General features: G+C 50.4%; 1 protein-coding gene across 5 annotated transcripts in view; it reads right to left on the reverse strand.

The window, feature by feature from the left end:
* Positions 1-253: 253 nt before the first annotated feature.
* MAST1 (microtubule associated serine/threonine kinase 1) overlaps positions 254-20737 on the reverse strand; it is a 91079-nt gene continuing 70595 nt past the window's right edge. For 2 of the 5 annotated variants that reach the window (XM_083718326.1, XM_083718323.1), the window contains 16 exons: positions 19887-19972; positions 17632-17840; positions 16589-16727; positions 16293-16425; positions 15215-15380; positions 14726-14827; positions 14271-14393; positions 12414-12523; positions 10200-10363; positions 8322-8590; positions 5787-5993; positions 4159-4388; positions 3446-3568; positions 3209-3345; positions 2929-3116; positions 254-2166 (listed from right to left, as the gene is read on the reverse strand). In XM_083718326.1, the coding sequence (XP_083574452.1) occupies positions 1061-2166; positions 2929-3116; positions 3209-3345; positions 3446-3568; positions 4159-4388; positions 5787-5993; positions 8322-8590; positions 10200-10363; positions 12414-12523; positions 14271-14393; positions 14726-14827; positions 15215-15380; positions 16293-16425; positions 16589-16727; positions 17632-17840; positions 19887-19972 (3492 nt within the window). In that variant the 3' untranslated portion in view covers positions 254-1060. Of the gene's footprint in view, positions 2167-2928; positions 3120-3208; positions 3346-3445; positions 3569-4158; positions 4389-5786; positions 5994-8321; positions 8591-10199; positions 10364-12413; positions 12524-14270; positions 14394-14725; positions 14828-15214; positions 15381-16292; positions 16426-16588; positions 16728-17631; positions 17841-19886; positions 19973-20737 lie in introns of all 5 variants that reach the window. The other 3 variants (XM_083718324.1, XM_083718322.1, XM_083718325.1) reach the window with 2 other exon arrangements.

Genomic DNA, 20737 nt, shown 5'->3' on the forward strand with positions numbered 1-20737 from the left:
GAGTGTTTGTGTGGCTCTTGGGGGCTTTTCCCCGAAGAGGGAGAAGGGCAGCCCATCAGTGACGGGCTGCCCTTCTCCCTCCTTGGGGAAAAGCCTGCAAGCGCCGCGCATGCGCTCCACGCGGCTCGTGAAAGGGAGCGCTGAGCAGAGCCTGGGATGCATACAGGCTCTGCTCAGTGCTCCCTTTAAATAATATTTTTTTCTGTGCATTCCCCCTCTATAAACTAGGTGCACCTTATGGTCAGGTACGTCTTATGGAGCGAAAAATACGGTAAGTATTTATTAGAACTGCAAAACAATAAATTCAGGGTTTCTGCATCTCCCTGCCTCACCTAAGGGAGCCAGGAAAGAAGAACTTGCTTTGGACATGTGCTATGAGCAAATTGAAAGTGGGGATGGGGACTTTGGCTGTTGAGGGATGGGAGCTCACTTGCTGACTGCTGCCGCGGTGCCCGCCTGGACTGACATCTCTCAATCAATCAGTGATGAACTCGCATGAAGTTGGACACCCCCTCTGCATGCAAGGACCCAGACGCAACAAGAATTATAATTGGGTTTCTGCACTTAGTAAAATCTTCTGCGTCCCAACTTACTTGGTCTGCGAATGTTCTGGTTCTAATGTCTTTTCCCTGCACATCCATTCATTCCCCCTGTTATCCTACAGACTTCAAGGACTAGCTTGAAACACAGGGCCTTGGGAGTAGCTTTGGGGAAGGGAGTGATCACAGTATTAACCTTTTCATGTATAGAGTAGTCTTGCTCATATATATATATATATGTATATTTATATAAATAATATAATATAATATATATAGAGAGAGTTATGTATAGGTACTTTACAAGGCCTAACACCAGGCATGCCATTTGCAGGAGGGTGGCCGGGGCTGGGGAAGCCATCATTGCCTCTGCCCTTCCTATTTACAGGGAACTTACAGGTCAGCCCCCTCCAGCTTCGATGTGGGTGCCCTAACCAGCCCCACGGCTGCAAGGCAAAGATGAAGGAGGTGTCCTAAGGAGCGTGGTCTGGGGGTCAGTACAGTGAGAAAGGCAGTCCTCTGTGTCAGCGTGCGGCCCCCTTTTTCTCCAGTGCGGGCGGTGAAGGCCGTGGGGTGTCTCCAGCACACTTGTTCCCAGATCCCAGAGCGGACCCCTCTTCCTTCCCCCGCTTCCCCTTTGCCTCCGCTGAGCCCCGCTTCAGCCCGTTCTTGGTCCCCTCTGGGCAGAGGCAGCTGGGGGTCTTGGCGCAGGTCCCCAGGGTGGTGTGCTCCTCCACAACCTCCAAGATCCACTTCTCCTTGGGTGAGCCAGCCTTGTCCTGGCCATGCTCCAGGGCAGCTTTCCCTGGAGGGCCGGGCTCTAGGCTCTCCTTGGGTTCCAACACAATGGGGACAGGCCCCCGCGGGGCGACTTCCACCTCCACGCTTCCTTTCCTGCCTTGCTCGTGCTCTTGCACGGGGCTCAGGGCTTTGGCCAGGGCACGGTTGGCTCCTGCAAATGCCTCTTCGGTCTGCACGGCTTGGCTTCTCCTGCAGTCCCCCAGCAGAGCTTCCGGGAGCCTGGCCTTGATGCTGGCTTCCAGGGCGCTGGCCTCTCCATCTCCTGCCCCAAAGCTAAGTGGGGATTCCTGGCGGCCCAGGCGCCGGGTGGCAAGCGGCTTTGGAGCCCCCGACTCGCTGGGGCTCTCCCCGTCGGACTCGGCCAGGCTGTGGAGGCCAGGCTCCCCATAGAAGTCCTTGCGGTATTCGGAGTGAACCACCTCCAGGCTGTGCTTCCTGACCACAACTTTCTTCTCAGAGCTGAGCGGGGAGCCCAGCTTCTCCGCCGACTGCACCCGCTTCAGTAGGGGCGAGCGAGGGGGCTCTGCGCTCTTGGGGCGCGGCCTCACCACGGGCGGCGAGGAGTGGAGTTTGGCCGGGAAGCTCTGGGTGGTGTTGGAGCTGCCCACCGTGTGGCCGGGCAGCGGGGGCGGCGAGGACTGCGTGGGCGAGGGCGTGTGAGCCAGGGGCGAGAGGGGGATGTTGCCGGCCGACTTGCAGCGCGCGGAGCGGTACTGGCGGTGCAGCTTGGGAGACAGGCCGTGCAGGGTGCTGGGCCGCATGTGGTGGGATGAGGAAGCTGGCGAGTTGGGGGTGCTGGAGGCTGGGGAGCTGCTCTGTGAAGAGGCACCTGTGAGGGGGGGCAAAGGGGAAGGGGGCAGGCTGAGAGGCAGGAGACCAGCAGCCCTGGCTGGGCACCAGGTACGCTCCAAGCCAGTCTCAACTCCCTCTGGGGTGAGAGGCAGCAAGAGCTCGCAACATGCAATTCTGCCCCCCCCCCACTGCCACCCCATTAAGAACATCTTTGGGGGAGGAATGGATTTGTAAACTAAATGAATATTTAATCTTGGCAAAATTAACTGCTATAATAAGAAATCAGTCAAATCAAAAATTTAAAGAGGAGTGGAAATGTTTTGATGAATATATGGCAAAATATTGCTCAAAAAAAGATGTGCTAATATGCCTAGATTAAAATGTGAAGTACTGGATGGAAGAAAAATTGGTATGGAAAGATAAGATGATTTGAGAATATTGTACAATGCAAAGATTATTGTAAATTGTATGATGTGGAGGAAATCGAGCGGGGGTGGAGGGAAGTGGGATGAAGGAGAAAAGAATAATATGATGGATTGAGGAAATAGAAATGTAAATGTATGGTTGGGGATGGGAAGGAAATGGTGTTGGCTTTGGTACATCTGTATTGTAATGTAATATGTGAAAACCAACAAAACAAAACAAAACAAAACAAAACACAAAACAAAACAAAACAAAACAAAACAAAACAAAACAAAACAAAACAAAACGAACATCTTTGGGAGCAAATGTCCCCCACCTCCCTAACCCTCTCCCCACCCACCCGCCTGCTGCAGCCCAGCGCCCTTGGGCTTCCTACCTAGGTAGGCAGAGTCAGGGGTGGAGCGCAGGCTCTGGGTGGGTGAGCGAGCGCCCAGGCCGTGGGTGGGAGAGCCCGGCAAGCTGTCGCTGGAGGACAGCGAGCGGTTCAGCGATGAGAGGCTCCGGCTGGTGTGCAGCAGGTTGGACTGCTTGGTGATCTTGCGGAAGAGGGAGCTGCGCTTCTTGCTGCTATGGAAGGAAGGGGAGCCGTTAGCCAAGAGGGGAGCCAACCCCTTCCTCTCCTCTCCCCCCCCCCCCCCCCGGTTATTGCACCTCACCTGTCCTGCCCTTCCTTGCTGGTGCTTCTCTTGTTCCTCCGAGCCATCTTGGATTTGTAGCTGCTCTTGCGGGCTGGCCCAATCCGGATGGAGGTGTTCTCGAAGGGCGTGGTGGTCACCATCACTTTGTTCCCGCTCTGTGGCGAAAGAGAGGGGAGAGAGCTGGCTGTTGGCACAGCAAGCAGATGCAGCACTTTGCCCAGGTGCCCTCGGAGGCCATGACTGCTCTGTGCTTACCTTCAGGATGAGCTCCACCACTTCCGTGTGCACCAACCCATGCACTGGCTCCCCGTTGACGTGGGTGATCAGGTCTCCGGCACACAGGCCTGCCTCATGAGCTGGACCACCTTCCTCCACGTGCTGCCCGGGGAGAAGACGAGAGAGATGCTCTCATGGCTCTGCTGTCCCCTTCTGACCACACCACACCCGGCTTTGGCCTTGCAAGGGCCGCTGCCTAAAGCGTTTGCCCCTTTGGGCTCTCTTAGCATGAGGTAGACAAGGCAGGTAAGGGGCTCTTCCTTCCCCTTGGGAATCTTAAAGGTAAAAGGTAAAGGGGACCCCTGACCATTAGGTCCAGTCGTGGCAGACTCTGGGGTTGTGGCGCTCATCTCGCTTTACTGGCCGAGGGAGCCGGCGTACAGCTTCTGGGTCATGTGGCCAGCATGACTAAGCCGCTTCTGGCGAACCAGAGCAGCACACAGAAACGCCGTTTACCTTCCCGCCGGAGCAGTACCTATTTATCTACTTGCACTTTGACGTCCTTTCGAACTGCTAGGTTGGCAGGAGCAGGGACCGAGCAACGGGAGCTCACCCCATTGCGAGGATTTGAACCGCCGACCTTCTGATCGACAAGTCCTAGGCTCTGTGGTTTAACCCACAGCGCCACCCACATCCCAAGTGTTAATCTTACGCTTGCCCAAAGTGCCCTCCGGATTGGCACGCACGCTTACCCAGACGATGTGGTGCACGCTGTAGACATCGCTGTCCCCCATGTAAACCCGGATGGCACGAAGTGTGAAGCCGTACTTCTTCCCGGAGCGTTGGATCGTGATGGGCGAGCGCAGGATGGTGACGGCGGGCGAGTAGTCGCGGGACGGTGAGGAATCGCGGGACGATGGGTTGGAGGAGAGTGACCGGGGGGACATGGGGCTGGCCAAAGGTGAGCTGCTGTGCTGTTCCACTGCGAGGAGGGAGAGGGAGAGAAAAACTAAAGGGGAAGCAAGAAGCCCTCCGCCATTCCATGGGGCAAGAACACAAGAGCACCTCTTGCCTCCCAGAACAGGAGTCCTGGCCCCCAGCCTCCCCTGCTCTAGGTCCTGCAAACTTGTACTTTCTGGTCTCTGCACCCAGCCTAAGGCCAGCCGCCTGTTCCTTCCAGTCGTTTCCCAAGAGCTGTTGGCAGCGAGGGAAAAGTACAGAAGCTGCAACACTTCCAAGGGCAGTTTTGAGCTTGGGAAATGGTACGTTGGGGTAGGTGGGTGTCGAGCAGGCTAGGGCGAAGTGCTCCCGCAGGTCCCAGAGGCAAATGAAGCCTGGTGTGTGCCCTACTAGCAGGAAAGGGAAAATCAGTGGTGCCTTTCCCTATTCTCTGTGGCCCTCCAGGTGCTGTTGAGCTACCACTTCCCATCATCCCTAACCACTGGCCATGCTGGCTAGGACTGGTGGGAGTTGGAACCCAGCAGCATCCGAAAGGGCTCCCCACCCCCAGTTTAAGCATACAGTTATAAGACCCCTGCCACAGACAAAGGCCTGCATGGTGCAATTTCAAGCTGCAGAAAGCTGCGGGCTTTTGGCACAACGTTCAGCTTCCCAAGAACCTCCCTTTGCATTTAAATTAAAAGCAAGTTTCCAGCCCTCATGGTGCAATTGACAGTGTGTGGGCAATGCTTGCTTAAATCTTAAGAGGTGTAACTGAATAAGATTCCCAGCATTCAGGGGGTCCTCAGTGCCTTGAAAGCTACTTTCTGTCTCTCCATAAACGACAGAAGCAGAAACAAACTATGCAAAACTGTAGAAGCTGCAAAATCTAAATTAACAGAGGAAGTTATACATGCAAATATGCTTCATTTGCATAAGTTTGTGCATGGCCCAGAGTTCCATTTTTCTTATGGAATACCTTTTTTTTTCTTTATTGGCACAAAACGCACACAGCTCAGCAACTATGTTAGAAGTGCCGAAAGGGTGGGTACAGCATGCAGGGTTGATAAGTGAGAGGTTGGGGGCTGTGAGCTGATGAAGGCTGCAGTGAGTGGGGAGTGTTCCTTCCTACTGGAACAGCGACAGATGGGTCCTGTCTTCAGGGACTGGACGGGCTTGATCAGGATGCGGCCCGCCGGGACAGGCTGGTCCGATGGAAGGGGAGCGGTTCTGTGCAAGGGCGGGTGGATACAGCATGAAAGACAGGCCAAGATGCTGTCAAGCAGGATGGACGGTTTGTAGTGAGAAGCCCAGTGCCCCTGGGGGCAGGGGTGGGCAGAGAGCAGGTGGGGTGCCAGGCTCAAAGTGGGATGCCGTTCCTATGGGGTTAGTGCTGTGCCTGCTGGTTATGTGCAGGGGGGCGAGAGGAGGAGGCCCGTACCTGTGGGGATAATGACGGACAGCGCAGTAGCTGAGGCAGATTTGATGACCTTGCCCCCTGTGCTTGCCTTGCTGCGCTTCTCGGCCGTGGCGTCCCCTGAGAGCTGTTGGTGGCGGGCCCGGCGCAGCACCAAGTCATTGGTGGCTTTGGGGGCTGAAGGGTCCAGCTCCTTTGGGGGCTGTAGCTCACCCGCTTTTGATTTATTGCCTATTGGGGAGGGGAGAGAGAGGGATGATGACTCAAGCCCTACATCAGAGGACCACGCGCCAGGGGCCCCCGCCTTCAAACAAGGAGCACAGAGCAGAGGGGGCCGCGGCAGGGACTGTCCAAACCCCCAGCCACCCGAGAGGATCACAAACACCATGCCCAGAGATTTCGCCTTTCCTCATCACGCAGACAGCGGGCGGAGCCCCAGGCAGGGTGACTCTGCCTGCCTAGGCCTTCTCAAGGTGGAGCTGAGGAGATGGGGTTGCACCCCAGTGGGGCTTGGAGGCCTAGGGCCAAGCCCCAGCGTGCCCACCAAACTCTCACAAATAGTGCGAAAAGGACCTCTTAGTAAGTGCTACTAATGCACACCTGATACTGCAATTGCCAAGCTGCCTGTCCTCAGTTCTGTGGACTGCATAAAGGAGCTGAAGCCATGCAAATCGATGCTTGGGCTGCAAGACTCTGCAAGGAATAATTGCCCTTTCCCTTTTCTTATTAGACATGGCTAACACCTTGGATGCCATGCAAAGGGATGCCTCTACCTGCCCCCCACCCCGGGCACCTTACCTCATCCAACAGTGGCGTAGCGTGGGTTGTCAGCACCCGGGGCAAGACAAGTAATTTGTGACCCCCTAACCCGTGGATTTGCGCCCCCTAACCCTAACCCCCAGATGTTGCGCCCGGTGCGGCCGGCCCCCCTGCACCCCCCACGCTACGCCACTGCCCTCCAAGAGCACTAGCTGAGGGCTTGTTAAAATCACCAAGGGTCAGATAAAGGCTTGTTTTAGGACAGTATCCCAGTAGCAGAGGAACCTTTCAGTCCAATCCTACACACACCTGGGCTGACAAGGCTCTCACCATTTTAGGGTTTTCTGCAGCCACGCAAGCTCTGACAAACGTGGGGGAAAGCCCAGATTCCAATCAAACTTCTTGGCAGATATTACTAGAATAGAAGTAACTGCTGCATTTGCTCTTTTTGGAAATCTCAGGGTTTGCTAGAGCCTTTGAGAACTTGTAGCAGACGTGTCTGTTCCTGGGGTAGAAACAGGGAAGGCAACCCAAGCACTGAGGGACAGAGAGGGGGCTTGCTATGTGCAAGAATAACAACAATATTTTCTTATTTATATCCCACCCATCTGGCTGGGTTTCCCCAGCCACTCTGCAAGAAGGGAGACAGCTGATGGTGGAATGTGCAGTTTGATAGGCTTTTACAAAATAATCTACCCACAACCACCACATTTTATTCATAGGATTGCATACCTGCTAGTAGCCCCAATCTAGTGCCAGAATCTACTTGGGGGGAAAGAGAGGATGATGTGCATTGGCTCTGGGTAAGGGGAGTGTGCAACATCTAAAAAACCAAATTACAGAAGAAGCATGCCTCCTCCCAAAGAAAGTAGTTTGGGAGAAAACAAAAAAATTAAAGAAGCAAAGGGGCAAGGTTGTAGCAAAGGGGCAGTCACCCCTTTTTTGCTTTTGTTTTAAAAGCACTTCATGGAGCTCCTCCCTCCTATATGGCACCATGGAGTGGGACTTCACCTCCAACATGTAAACAAAGAAATAAAAGGGTTGCAAAATGACCCTGGCAGAGGCAGGAAGAGAGTTGTGTCACCCATTGCTACAGAGCCATTCCTACCGTGAAGCAACTGTCTCACGCAGCAAATTTTGGGCGGCAGAGTGGGAGGCAGATGGATCCGACCTATAAGTCACAATCCACCAGGAAATTTTCCTGCGCAAGCCCACTGAAATTACCGGAAGCTGTGCAAGAATGGAATTGGTTGCAAGTGATCGGCTGAAGGGCCTGCACCAAATACACATTGCCTAGTGTACTCCTTATCGCAATGGATGCGTTATCAGGAGATTTGTGCGGTGCTGGTGGGAGGAAGGTTCGAGTTTCTCCAGCAACAAAACCTTGCAGCCCGAATGTTGGGAAACTGCAATTTCCTGGCAATTGATGGGAAAACAGTTTGGATCCTCTGCAACCGCTACATTGTGCAATGCCTACCGGAAAGGTCCCGAGAGGCTAACTGTACACTTGAGATTTGCCTTAGAACCAAGACCAGAGTGCTTGGATCTGCCAAGGGGTGATTTAAGGGATCTGGGGTGCAGTGCTCCCTGCTCCCTAGGGATGTGTGGTCTCCCTGAGCCAGGCTGCATCTCCTCACCAGAGGCTGCAAGGGAGAGGACTTTGGCTGCACAAAACAGATGTCAAAAGGGAGGCGACGTACCAAGAATCTGTTCAGACTGCAATAGGCACATCTCATGTAAACAGCAAATTGGGCCCCCGACTGCCAGAGTGAGGGCTTTCAGCAAGAGGCCATTACTCACCTGCCTCAGTCTCTACAGGGGCAGGACTCTGCCCAGCTTCTCCTGCTGCCCCTTCCTTGCTCTCCTTGCCTTCGACCTGGGGCGTGGACCCCGGGGGCCCATTTTCCGCAGGAGCCTTTGCAGGCCCCTTGCCAAGACTCTCGCTGTCGGTTTCCAGGGGCACGGCAAAACGGCTGGTGTCCATCAGGGCCGAAAAGCGCCGACGTGCACCCAGCGGAGGGCTGGAATCACTCTCAGTGTAGGAGGACTCCGAGGCTGAGAGCCGCTTCCTGAGAGACAGAAAACAAGCAAGATGGCTCACCCCCCCACCCCAAACACCTGAGGCCATGTCCGAAATGCCAGCCAACTTGTGTCAGGAGGCCTTAGAGCTTTTATTATTATTATTAGTGCTGTAACTGGAGCACATAGGACTTGCTGATCAGAAGGTTGGCGGTTCGAATCCCCGGGACGGGGTGAGCTTCTGTTGCTCGGTCCCTGCTCCTGCCAACCTAGCAGTTCGAAAGCACATCAAAGTGCAAGTAGATAAATAGGTACCGCTCCAGCAGGAAGGTAAACGGCATTTCTGTGCGCTGCTCTGGTTGGTCAGAAGCTGCTTAGTCATGCTGGCCACATGACCCAGAAGCTGTACGCCGGCTCCCTCGGCCAATAAAGCGAGATGAGCGCCGCAACCCCAGAGTCGGTCACGACTGGATCTAATGGTTAGGGGTCCCTTTACCTTTACTAACTGGAGCACAATCTACTTTAGCTAAAGCCGGGATGGGGAGCCTGCGGCCCTGCAGATGCTTCAGGATTACAACTCCCATCATCCCTTTCCACTGGCCACACTGGCTGGGGCTGATGGGAGTTGGAGTCCAAGAGTCTCTGGAAGATTGCAGGTTCCCCAGTTCAGAAGTGAATCTTCAGTGGATTCAGTTGCAATAAGTGAGGAGACATTTTAATTGTTAGGGCTGCAATTTAAGAGTACAGGGGTCGTGGTGTTGGGAAATAAATGCCTAAAGCGTTACATTTTGCACTGAGAGCATTACAGTTGTGCCTTGGATCCTGAACACCTTGCGAGTCAAACGTTTTGGCTCCTGAATGCCGCAAACCTGGAAGTGAGTGTTCTGATTTGCGAACGTTCTTTGGAACCCGAACGTCCGACGCGGCTTACGCAGCTTCCAATTGGCTGCAGGAGCTTCCTTCAGCCAATCGGAAGCCATGCCTTGGTTTCCGAACATTTTGGAAGTCAAATGGACTTCCGGAACGGATTCCGTTCGACTTCCGAGGTACCACTGTACTATAATAAGGAATGAAAAAGAACTTTAAAAGATTATCTTCCCTCCAAAGAATGAGGAGAAAGCAATTGTTTGTTGAACTTTATGTCATCCTGTACTTTAGTCCGTGCCTCACTTATCTTGCACCTACACTGAGATTTCGGTAATTCAGAAATGCATTACATTTAAGCTCAGTCGGTAGAGCATGAGATTTAATCTCAGGGTTGTGAGTTTGAGCCTCATGTAGGGCAACGGATTCCAGCATTGCAGGGGGGTGAACTAGATGTCCCTCGCAGTCCCTTCTAACGCTACAATTCTGTGATTCTGGGAACAGCTGATTAATGTACTAGTTAGACAGACGGCGTCCATTTTCTAAGCATCCTGTATTCAGCTGATATTTCTAGTTTTCTCTGCTATGTCCTCAGGCCATATGGGAAAGTGCTGGACTAACAGCAGCTAGTGTCTGCCAGGGACCAGAGATTGGGACCAGAGCCCTGGAATATCCAGGAAACCCTGAAGCCCACATTTGCCTCTCAGAGCTGGAGTGAGAGCTCCTCTTTCAAGTGCCCTCAGTCTCCTCCAGGTCTGGGGGCTGAGGAACAAAAGCCACAGGGTGGAGACTCACATTTCAGGGGAGTTGGTACGCCAGCTTTTCTCTCGAAGGGTGAAGCTGCCCAGGCTCTCCCTTTTGCTGAGCTTCTCATCTTTGTGTTTGTTGCTCTGGTCCCTCTTGGTGACACCTGAAGTCTTCTGCTCATGCTGGGACAGGTGTTCCATGCTGCTGTACACCTGTATTGAGGGGGGCAGGCGTCAAAGGCCAGAAAGGTGAGAAATGGTACAGCAACGTGCTATAAGGAGCAGCTTTATGGCTTATGTAGTTATTTTTAATTTTTTAATTTATTTAACATAATTGTTACAAAATATAAGCAAAATATTGCAAATACATATATATATATTTCAAATAAGCCCATATATACGAAAAAAGGAACAAAAGAGGATAAAAGAAAACAAAGAGAAAAGAAGAAGAAAAGTTGGAAGAACTTATTGCAAGTTTATTCTACAAATATCTCAATATGAAAATAATAATACAATTTCATTGATTGACTTCCATTGCTTACACTGCACTTCCTATATACATTTTAAGCAAGATTGTATCTGTTATTCTGTATTTTTCCCATACAATCTCACACAAATATTCTAATCAATAAGTTTTCTAAATCTTTCATAAATCAATTCTAAACACAACCAATACCTTACATTTAATCCTTGTCTACATAAATAAATATGTATTCATTTTCCTTATTTATAGACTGTTTTTCACTACAGACGGCCGCAAAGTAGTTGTCCCAACCATCCACAAAACAATCCATCAATCATTCATGCAGTACTAAAACCACAGGTGAAAACGTTAAGTTCGATTAATTAGGCAATAAACTTACCCTCGAGGACACACACTCAGAAGCATGTTGTGTGGAGGATATAACAACAAAAACAAAACACAGCACCCAGAGCCTTCTAAGACATTCTTTGGTGTTTGTAAGGGAAAATTTGAAAGGTATCTCAGCCGCCAAGAATTAACACATAGCATGGCTGTGCTCTTAAACCTTCCCAAATCTTTCAGTTCTCCACAGAAAATCCCCCACTGCCCACAAGGTGATTTCAAGTACAGTGGTACCTCGGGTTACAAACACTTCGGGTTACAGACTCCGCTAACCCAGAAGTAGTACATCGGGTTAAGAACTTTACCTCAGGATGAGAACAGAAATTGTGCGGCAGTGGGAGGCCCCATTAGCTAAATTGGTACCTCAGGTTAAGAACAGTTTCAGGTTAAGAACGGACCTCCAGAACGAAATAAGTTTGTAACCAGAGGTACCACTGTATATGTTTTTCATCAGTGAGGTTTACTGCTGGTTTCAGATCCTATACCAGGGGTGCTGGGAACAGTCTTTAAAAGGTCTGAGTGTGCAGATCTGGCCCATGCGGGAGACTTCAAGCATCCCTTCTTCCTGCCAATCTTCACCTGAAAATACCCAGCCACCTACCCACACATTAGCTCAACAAACACACGACTTGGACACCATAGTTCTGCACACTTAAGTGAATAAGTTTGCATAGGGCTGTGCTGCTGCTGACAATCTCCTATTGTATTGCCTCCCTACAGAGATGTGCTATGAAGATAGCCAATACATTTATTGGCTACCCATCCCCAACATACGCCATTCAAATCCTGACTCCTCATTGCACTGTGCTCCCAAGCACATTTTGCTAATGACAGGCTGATGGTAAGGAGAAGAATGAAGAAGACAACAGAAGCATTTCATAGAGCAATTAAAAGTATTTATAGCATTTCACATACATTATCTTAGTAATCCTTACAGCAACCCTGCCAAGTAGGCCAGTAACAATATCCTTGTTTACGATATCACCATTGATATCCTTGATTAATTTATGAGCAGAGGGCGATGTATAGGCTACAAATTTATTGTAATGTATGATGGTGGTCTTTGTTTTTGTTTTGCTTTGGTTCCTGTTTGTCTTTTGTTAGTTTTGGCGATTTTAAATTTGGAGGTTTAAGTATAATATGTTGGTATGGGAAACTGTCGTGTAACGGGCCAATGGCCGTAATAAAGATCAATCCAATCCAATCCAATCCAATATCCTTGTTTATTTGCAGAAAGAAAGAGAGGCGACAGAGATGGAAGTGGCTAGGGACACTTGTGACCATGAGGCTGAGGTGAGATTTAAACTGTGGGCTTCTGAGCGCACACTCTATAACCACAGCACCAGTGTTAAACAACAACAACAATTCGAATTAAATGCAGTCAGTGAGGACTCTCACCTTGCTGAACCTGGGAGAGCAAGATGAAAACTGCCTTATTTCCACAGGTTCATCTTCGGTCGTGTCATCTTCATCATATGAGTTAATGTGGTGGTAACGATCGGAGCGAGCTGGAAAGAGGAAAACTGTCTCATGGGAGCTGCGGGAGACCTGGGCAGCAGGACTGCTGTTGAGCTGCCCACATTCCCTCTAAGCCTGGCCCCAAATGGCTAGAGAAAGAAAAACATCACAGAGGCAGCTTCATTCCTGCACCCAAGTGGAACATCTCACCCTGAACAGGAAGGAAGCTTGGAAAAACAGAAACAAAGCTCCACCAGGACAAGTAGCCTCTCCCTTTGCACCCCCATCCCGAAGATGAGAAGCATACCCATGTAATTAAAAACAAATGAGAACCCTAGAATGTCCCCATCATCTCCCAGAATTACGCTGCCATTGTCACATAAGAGCAGATGGGGAATCCTTTTCAAGCTGAGGATCAGATCTAGAATTGGCCCACCCTCCATGGACCATTTCTGACAGGTGGGTGAGGGGTCACCTACCTGTCAATCACCTACAGTTGAATGGCATGGATGATAAAGATTTCAAGCCCAGAGCAGGCAGAGGCTTATCTCTGATCTTAGCCGTGTGACCCAAACTAGGCAGGACATCAGATACACCTTAGCATTTAGCGCATTACATTTTAAGCATTTGTTTGTCAGGGTCAGGGCAGAGGAGGAATGGTGGAGACCGCCTCCCCAGCCTGACCCTTCCAGGGAGGAGGAAGAGGAAGACAGTATAGACTGACAAGAGGGGTTTGAGGGAGGTCACAGCTCAGAGGCAGATGAGGGGGAAAGTTGGGAAATAATGAAAGAGGAGGAGGCAGGACCAGAACGGCAGCTGGCTGACACCGTGTCTTTAGAAAGCATTCCAGACTCCCCATCTCCAAGAACCCGGTGAGCCTTTAAAGCAGGAGAGCTAAGAGCTCAAAGACACATAGCAGGACCTGTAGAGGAGGCGATGAGAATGACGAATGAGGAAGTGGGAGAGATGAGTGTGTGGGGGTGTGTGGATGTGGAGATTCACTCAGGACAAACCCATTATCCAAGAGGCTGGGTTCAATAGCCTCTCTCTGTAATATTGAAATAAAAAAGACTGTAAGAAACTTTTCCTTGTCTTCATACTTTCCTGGGCAGCCAGCTAGAAACCGCTGACAGCATCCTGACAGTGTAATAATAATAATAATAATAATAATAATAATAATAATAATAATAACAATTTATTATTTATACCCCACCCATCTGGCTGGGTTTCCCCAGCCACTCCGGGCGGCTTCCAACACAATATTATAATACAGTAATGCATCAAACATTAAAAGCTTCCCTAAACAGGGCTGCCTTCAGATGTGTTTGACATACATCTTAAAATAATAATAATGCAATAGCAGTTGCAGTGGTGTGACTCTCACTGGAACACAGGGCACTGCCTCCTACAGAGGCAACCACTGGTTCATAATGTTCCACACTGTCTGGCAGCAGTTCTCCCAGGGTTCCAGGCAGGGGTCTCTCCTAGTCTCAGCTGGAAGTGCCAGAGACTGAATTTAGGACCTTCTGCTTGCAGGCATTACTCTGCCACTGAGCTGTGGCCCTTTTCTCCTGGTGGGGGCCCCTGGTGGAAGCTGATATTTGCAATGGAAATCACCCACTGACGCCTCTCTGGTATGGAAGAAGGAAGGAGAAGGCCCTTATTAACATGAGCAATACAGGATTAGGTGTTTCTGGATAGTGGGAAGTGGTGCAGGCCAGCAGCCTCGCTCTTGTTTGTTAAAGGAAAACATTTGGGAAGGGGGAGAGAAAAAGAAAGCAGAATGTTAACACTTGCTGTCAAAGTAGCTGGTGTCTTCCTCAGACTCCAGGTGAGGGATGAATTCTGCTTTCTGCCTCAGAAGCCCGTTCCAGTCCAGATCTTTGAAAAATGCATGCTGTTTCACTTCGTAGGCGCCACCTGCAAAACGCAAAGACCAAAGTCTTGCTGCCCTCTGCTGGACAACACCGCCAATCAAACTGGACATGGCAAGAGGTGCTCTTTCCTAGAAACATGCGATTCTGCTGCCTGGTGGCGGCGGAGGGGCAGACAACATCCTAAGCACTTAGGGAATGTTGACACAGACCCACCAAGGCCACAGCTGGTCAACAATTTGGCGTCCCAGGTTGCAACACCCCGAAAGAGGATCTAGAGATCTGGGGGCAGGACTACCCCTCCCCTCCTTCTGGATTGGATCACACACTGAAGCCCCACCTAACTAACTGCCCTGCACCCTGACCAACTGTCCTTACCTGCCCCCAGGCGGAGAAGAGGGTTGGTCTGCAGGAGGCAGGAGATGAGATCTTGAGCATCTGCTGGGAGGGCCTCCTCCCCTTCCGGCCACAAGATGTCATCTGAAAGCAGAAAGAACAGAGAAGCTCTTGGTGGACAAGGCTGCTGATGGGGTGGATTAGGGAGGGTTAGAAGGGTCTCCTCAATGTGTAGGTTATTGTGACAGGTTTAATTGTTACTGGGAAATGGGCTCGTATGCCAAGTATCTTCCTAACATGGAAAGCAGCTCACAGAGCCTCTGAACCCAAAGCTCCACCTTAATGCTCCTCTCTGTTTCATGATACCCTCCTAAGGTTTTTCTCCCCACCAACTCAAACAGCACCCTCCATTCACCTTGGTTGAGCAGGAGCAACTGAGCCAAGCCTGGAGGAAATTCCAAGGCCAGCAAGTAACAATGTTGAGCTCATAGCTGGATCACAGCAACCCAAACACACCTGCCCTTCACTTACCAGTGATGACCTGACCAAAGAGCTCCTCAGGGGTGTCTCCAAAGAATGGCACACAGCCCACCAGGAACTCGTACAGGATGATGCCCATAGCCCACCAGTCCACTGGCTTCCCATAGCCTTGGCGAAGGATCACTTCGGGTGCAATGTATTCAGGGGTTCCACACACCTGCCAAGACACCAACCGTCCTTCAGCTAGCAGCACAGAGATTGGATGAAATCCCGGTAATGGCCGGGAAAATCCATATGTTAGCTGAGACAACTGAGAAGGGGGTGATCTGCATTCCTTTCAGAGTCCTGGGCTGGGTGGAAAGGTTTCAGACCTCTCTATCCATCCCAGAGCTGGGTATATAATTTTTGTTTTGACCACCACCACCACCACCTGTGGGGTCTTGGGGGTCAGAAAAGCTTCCGCCAGGTCCCTGGGGTGGAGGTTAGACACCCTAAGTCTACAGCTTTCCCCCTCACATACACAATGACAATTTGTCATGTCCTGCCTCGTGTCTTCCTTCTAAAATACCAGAAGGCCTTGTTTGGTAAGAAAGGCTTTCTTCTGCTGACTGACAAGTTCTGATTTAAAGTCCATGCTGGGGTTTAAAAACAAGTCAACCACATGAGAGCTTCCAGGGGTTTTTGTACTCTCTTATCTCATACCTCCCTAAATATTTACCAAGTGGTCTGGCGGCAGTGAAAACCCCCATAGCCAATGACTAACTGAGATTAATGTCCTCTTACTTCTGTCGTTTGTATGTAAACACAATCTGAGAGGAGCAGGAAGAACTCCCCTGGATCAGCCTTGATCTGCGCCACAGGGCAGTGTTATAGTCTCCCACACAATTTCAATGGCATGCTTCAAATTCTGCCCCCTCATCCACCCACAACCATAGCTGTCAACCTTCCCTTTTTTGCGGGAAATTCCCTTATTCCAGCGCTGTTTCCCGCTGCTATCCTGGATTGTTAGATATCCAGTAGACTGTCCCCAGGACAGGTGAGGCTGCTGATCCCTTATTTTCGAGGCTGCTGAAAGTTGACAGCTATGCCCACAACGCTCCCCTCTCACACACACCATCAGGGTGCCCACCTGTTTGTCCAGGAACTCCCGGGCATCCTTCTCAATGTGACCCTCGTACAAGTTGGTGGTGAGGCTCATCAGCCCCATCTTGGAGAGGCCGAAGTCTGTCAACTTGATGTGCCCCATGGAAGTGATCAGCAGGCTGAGGAGAAAGCCGGAGAAGCAACCGTCAAGAGAGCTCAGATCACAGAAACACCTTGCCCCCCTGCCCCCCCCCACTTTGGGCAAAGGAACCCAGGGAATGTCAGCAAAGCTCTTCTCCCGGCAAGATAGCCCAGGAGAGGCTCTGGCTCTCCGCTTCATACTTGTCGGGCTTTAGGTCACGGTGGACGATGCCGTAGTTGTGCAGGTACTCCAGCGCAAGGACGGTCTCGGCAAAGTACATGCGGGCCATCTCCACGGGCAGTGCTCCTATGTTCTTCAACAGTGTGGCACAGTCCCCGCCTGCTGGGAAAAGGGCCAAGTGCTTAGGGAGGCAGCTAGCAGTCCACTCTCTTCGTACAGTGCAGGACTACTACTCTATTCCTGCCCTTGATTGGAGCTTGCAGTCCTCCAGTGTCTTGCCATTAGGAATGCTAAGACGCGCAGTCTGTAGGAGGCCAGATACAAGGCTTGGCTCCCTGTGCCTTACTTTCATGCTGTATTTAATATTAAAAGACCTGGGTGATCTTTCGACTTGAGACTGGTTTAAAAACAGGAGTTTCCAATCTTGCTTGCTGAAAAAGCTAACAGGATGCTGGAAGCTCCTGCCAAGCACACAGGGACTCTGCCATCTACAATCCAAGCTTGCTTTGAATCCAGAGACACATGTGAATAAAATATTTTTTTTGAATAAAAGACAGTGTTTGGGGGGCCTGAGAAGCTTGGTTAATTTCATTGTACACAGGTTGTACATTGACAATAAAGGTATTATTATTATCATCATCATCATCATCATCATCATCATCATCATCATCTTAGGGCTTCCTAAGCCCTAACATCACTGTCCTGACTCAAAGTAATGAAACCACTGGTTGAGGAGCTTGGGTCCTAATGAATTGAGAAGGATAAGATCAGTTTGGATGGCCAGGAAAGATGCTTATCTCAACTTCTGAGCTGCGTTTTTAATTTAATAGATAAATTTAATAAATAATAATATAATAACAACAACTGGATATTATTTGTACAACAAAGGATGTGCACGCTGTTTGCTCAAGGGTATCTGATAACCACTGCTGCTCTCAGAATGGGTTGTTTCCTGCAAGCTCACACATGGGATTTAATTTTTATATGTAACCTGAAAGCTGATGTGTGATGCTGAGAGACCAGGGGGTATCTGAGTCCCTTCAGGAGTTCTGAGGCTGTGTACCTTCGACATATTCCATGACCATGCAGAGGTAGCGCTTGGTCTCAAAAGAGCAGAACATGCTGACCACAAAGGGGTTTTCTGCAAAAGTCAAAATGTCGCGCTCCACAAAGGCCTGCTGGATCTGGTTGCGCAGGATGAGGTTTTGCTTGTTGATCTTCTTCATGGCAAAGCGCTGCCGGGTCTCTTTGTGCCGCACCAGATACACAGCTCTGTGAGAGGAGGAGGCGGAGAAAGCAGAGGGGATGTGCTCAGCAAGAAGCAGCCCCAACCCACAAAGCACTTCTCCAGGAACACAGCAGAGAATGCAGGTGTATTGAGGGATCTTGATCCTCGCTCTATAAATACTAGACTCTTTCCCCTCTTTAAACAATGGGCTGGTAAACTAGCTTTTACCCAGAGCTTTTGGGAGGGTGCAGTGAGGCTTAAAGGTAAAGGTAAAGGGACGCCTGACCATTAGGCCCAGTCGTGGCCGACTCTGGGGTTATGGCGCTCATCTCACTTTACTGGCCAAGGAAGCTGATGTACAGCTTCTGGGTCATGTGGCCAGCATGACTAAACTGCTTCTGGTGAACCAGAGCAGTGCATGGAAACGCCGTTGACCTTCCCACTGGAGCGGTACCTATTTATCTACTTGAACTTTGACGTGCTTTCGAACTGCTACGTTGGCAGGAGCAGGGACCGAGCAACGGGAGCTCACCCCGTCACGAGGATTTAAACCACTGACCTTCTGATCGACAAGTCCTATGCTCTGTGGTTTAACCCACAGCGCCAACCGCGTCCCTTGTCCACTCATATGTCCACTGCATCAACATTACACATCGTTGCAAACCCTTAAGGCGGCAAAAGATCTTGGGCCATCCTTGGGTGGGAAGCTGTCTGAGGATTGCGACCTGAAGAACGCCCCGCTCCCACATCGCCCTGCCTTCTCTTTGATGCCTTCTTCAGAACCCTCCCTCCAGGTGCCTCTGCTGTCTCAGTGCGAGGCAAGTAGCAAGACGAAACAGGGCCTTCTTGGTGGTATCCCACAATTGACATCATATGTGACAGCTGGTTTTAGGCAAATATGGATGTCCCTTAAATGGGGCTCCCTGCTGTTCCTACACAAGTACGGTTCCCTGTCAGCATCAATACAGTGACAGAGAGCCTGGCTAGGATGGACGGCTGAGGGGGATGGAGGGAGGAAGCAGTTTGCATTCCAAAATGCTGGAGCAAGTGTAAATGCAAACTGCTTCCTTTGAAGAGAGAGAAATGCTCCACTTTCTCTCCAGAGGGAGCAGTTTAGATGCAAAGCATTCCCTGTACAAATAGGAAAATGCCGTTTAAAAATTTGAGTATTTTGGATTCAAAATACAGCGCCGCTCTGAATCCACATTGCTTCCTATTGAGAGAGAGGGAAATGCTCAGTTCAATGATGTAGCATCTTCTCTCTCTCCAGAGCAAGCCTGTTGGAAGGTTTCCTTGGAACTCTGACCTGTGTAAAGTCATTATGATGCCAGGTGATGGACAGGTGGGTTACCCCACACATCTGCCACACTTGGCCTGCATGTGTCTGTGTGTAATTTGGGAATCTGACCCACCCAACAGATCCAGTTCCCTACACCATCTTACTAGGACAGGAATTTACCGTTATTCTTCTCCTTTCTGTGTGGTTGAAAAACCCTTATACAGTCATACCTCAGGTTAAATATGCTTCAGGTTGAGCGTTTTCCGATTACGCTCCATGGCGACCCGGAAGTAACGGAACGCGTTACTTTTGGGTTTCGCTGCTCGTGCATGCGCAGATGCTCAAAATGACATCACGCGCATGCGCAGAAGCAGTGAATCACAACCCGCGCACGTGCAGTCGCGGAATGCGTTCTACTCAAGATGCAAACGGGGCTGCGGAACAGATCCTGTTCGCATCCAGAGGTACCATTGTAATTCTTCTTCTTTTTCCCCAAGGGATATCTCCTGAACTTCCAAGCCTGGTTCAGATGCTTCCCTATATCAAAGATCCTGCCCCCCTCCACCATGATGCTCATAAAGAAACATGGGACATGGGTTCCCCAGCATGGATGATTGTAGCATAACGGTGCGATACTTCCAACTCAAACCAGCTGAAATAGCCTACTCCTCTACTTTCAGAACAGCACCTTTGGGCCAGGTAAGCATTTGAACCAGGCCTGATTTGGTGCTGAAGGAGCAAACCAGAAACAAGAGAGACCCTTCCATGCAGGCAGATCCAAGGAGCTTGGGATCTGAGTCAGCTCACTCACCCATATGCCCCGTTGCTTATGAGTTTAATTGTTCCAAAGTCTCCTTCTCCCGGTGGCTTCTTTGGCTTTGGAGTAGTTCCACGACTCTGTAACGGTAAGTAAATTGGGTGTGAGGGCATAAGAAGCTCCTAAGAAATCCAGCCACGCTAACTGAAGACAACCCTATTGAGGACCCCTTCTTTACCAAGGTTAGGAGCAGTGCCGTATGGCAAATTATTATTTTTGGTATGGGAACAGTTAGGGCTAGAGGCGCCAACTTGCAAGGGTAGCTGGGGGAGAGGCTGCCGCCGTTGCGAGTGTGACATCGCTATGTTGTGACGTTGCGTGCTGAGCATTGCGCCTCCTTCCGAAAGCTGGGTGGACTTTGGGAAGGTGGCAGAAGGGCACTTGGACCCAGTTGGAGCATCACACCTCCCTCTCTAAGCCAGGGAGAAGCTTCCCGAGTTTTGGGAAGGAGGCACCAGGCTTTAATACATTTAATACTCTAATTTACCCGGAACATTTAGGGAACTAGCCTAGTCCACTGACCTCACGCCACTGGTTAGGAGTGCAGTTGTGTATGGAATATGACAGATTGTGAATGCAGCTAACACTGGTACCAGAAAATTGGTAAGAGAGCCACTCTGAAACTGAACAGGCATAGCCCATTTAGTTTCATTTATAGATGCAGAAGATAGAAAAAAACCAGAGCCAAAAGCACAAACGTAAGACGGGGCAATCCCCGGCTATGCAACGGCACTATGGATTTAATGATGAACCTTGCAGGCAGATCCACCCACTGACTCAGTTGCCTAATAATAAGGAGTTATTCTGGTGGAGTCTCTTCAAGAAGCCACACGCCTCAAGCCTGG

The sequence above is a fragment of the Podarcis gaigeae genome (assembly GCF_964106915.1).
Source record: "Podarcis gaigeae genome assembly, chromosome: 17".
Taxonomy (NCBI): Eukaryota; Metazoa; Chordata; class Lepidosauria; order Squamata; family Lacertidae; genus Podarcis; species Podarcis gaigeae.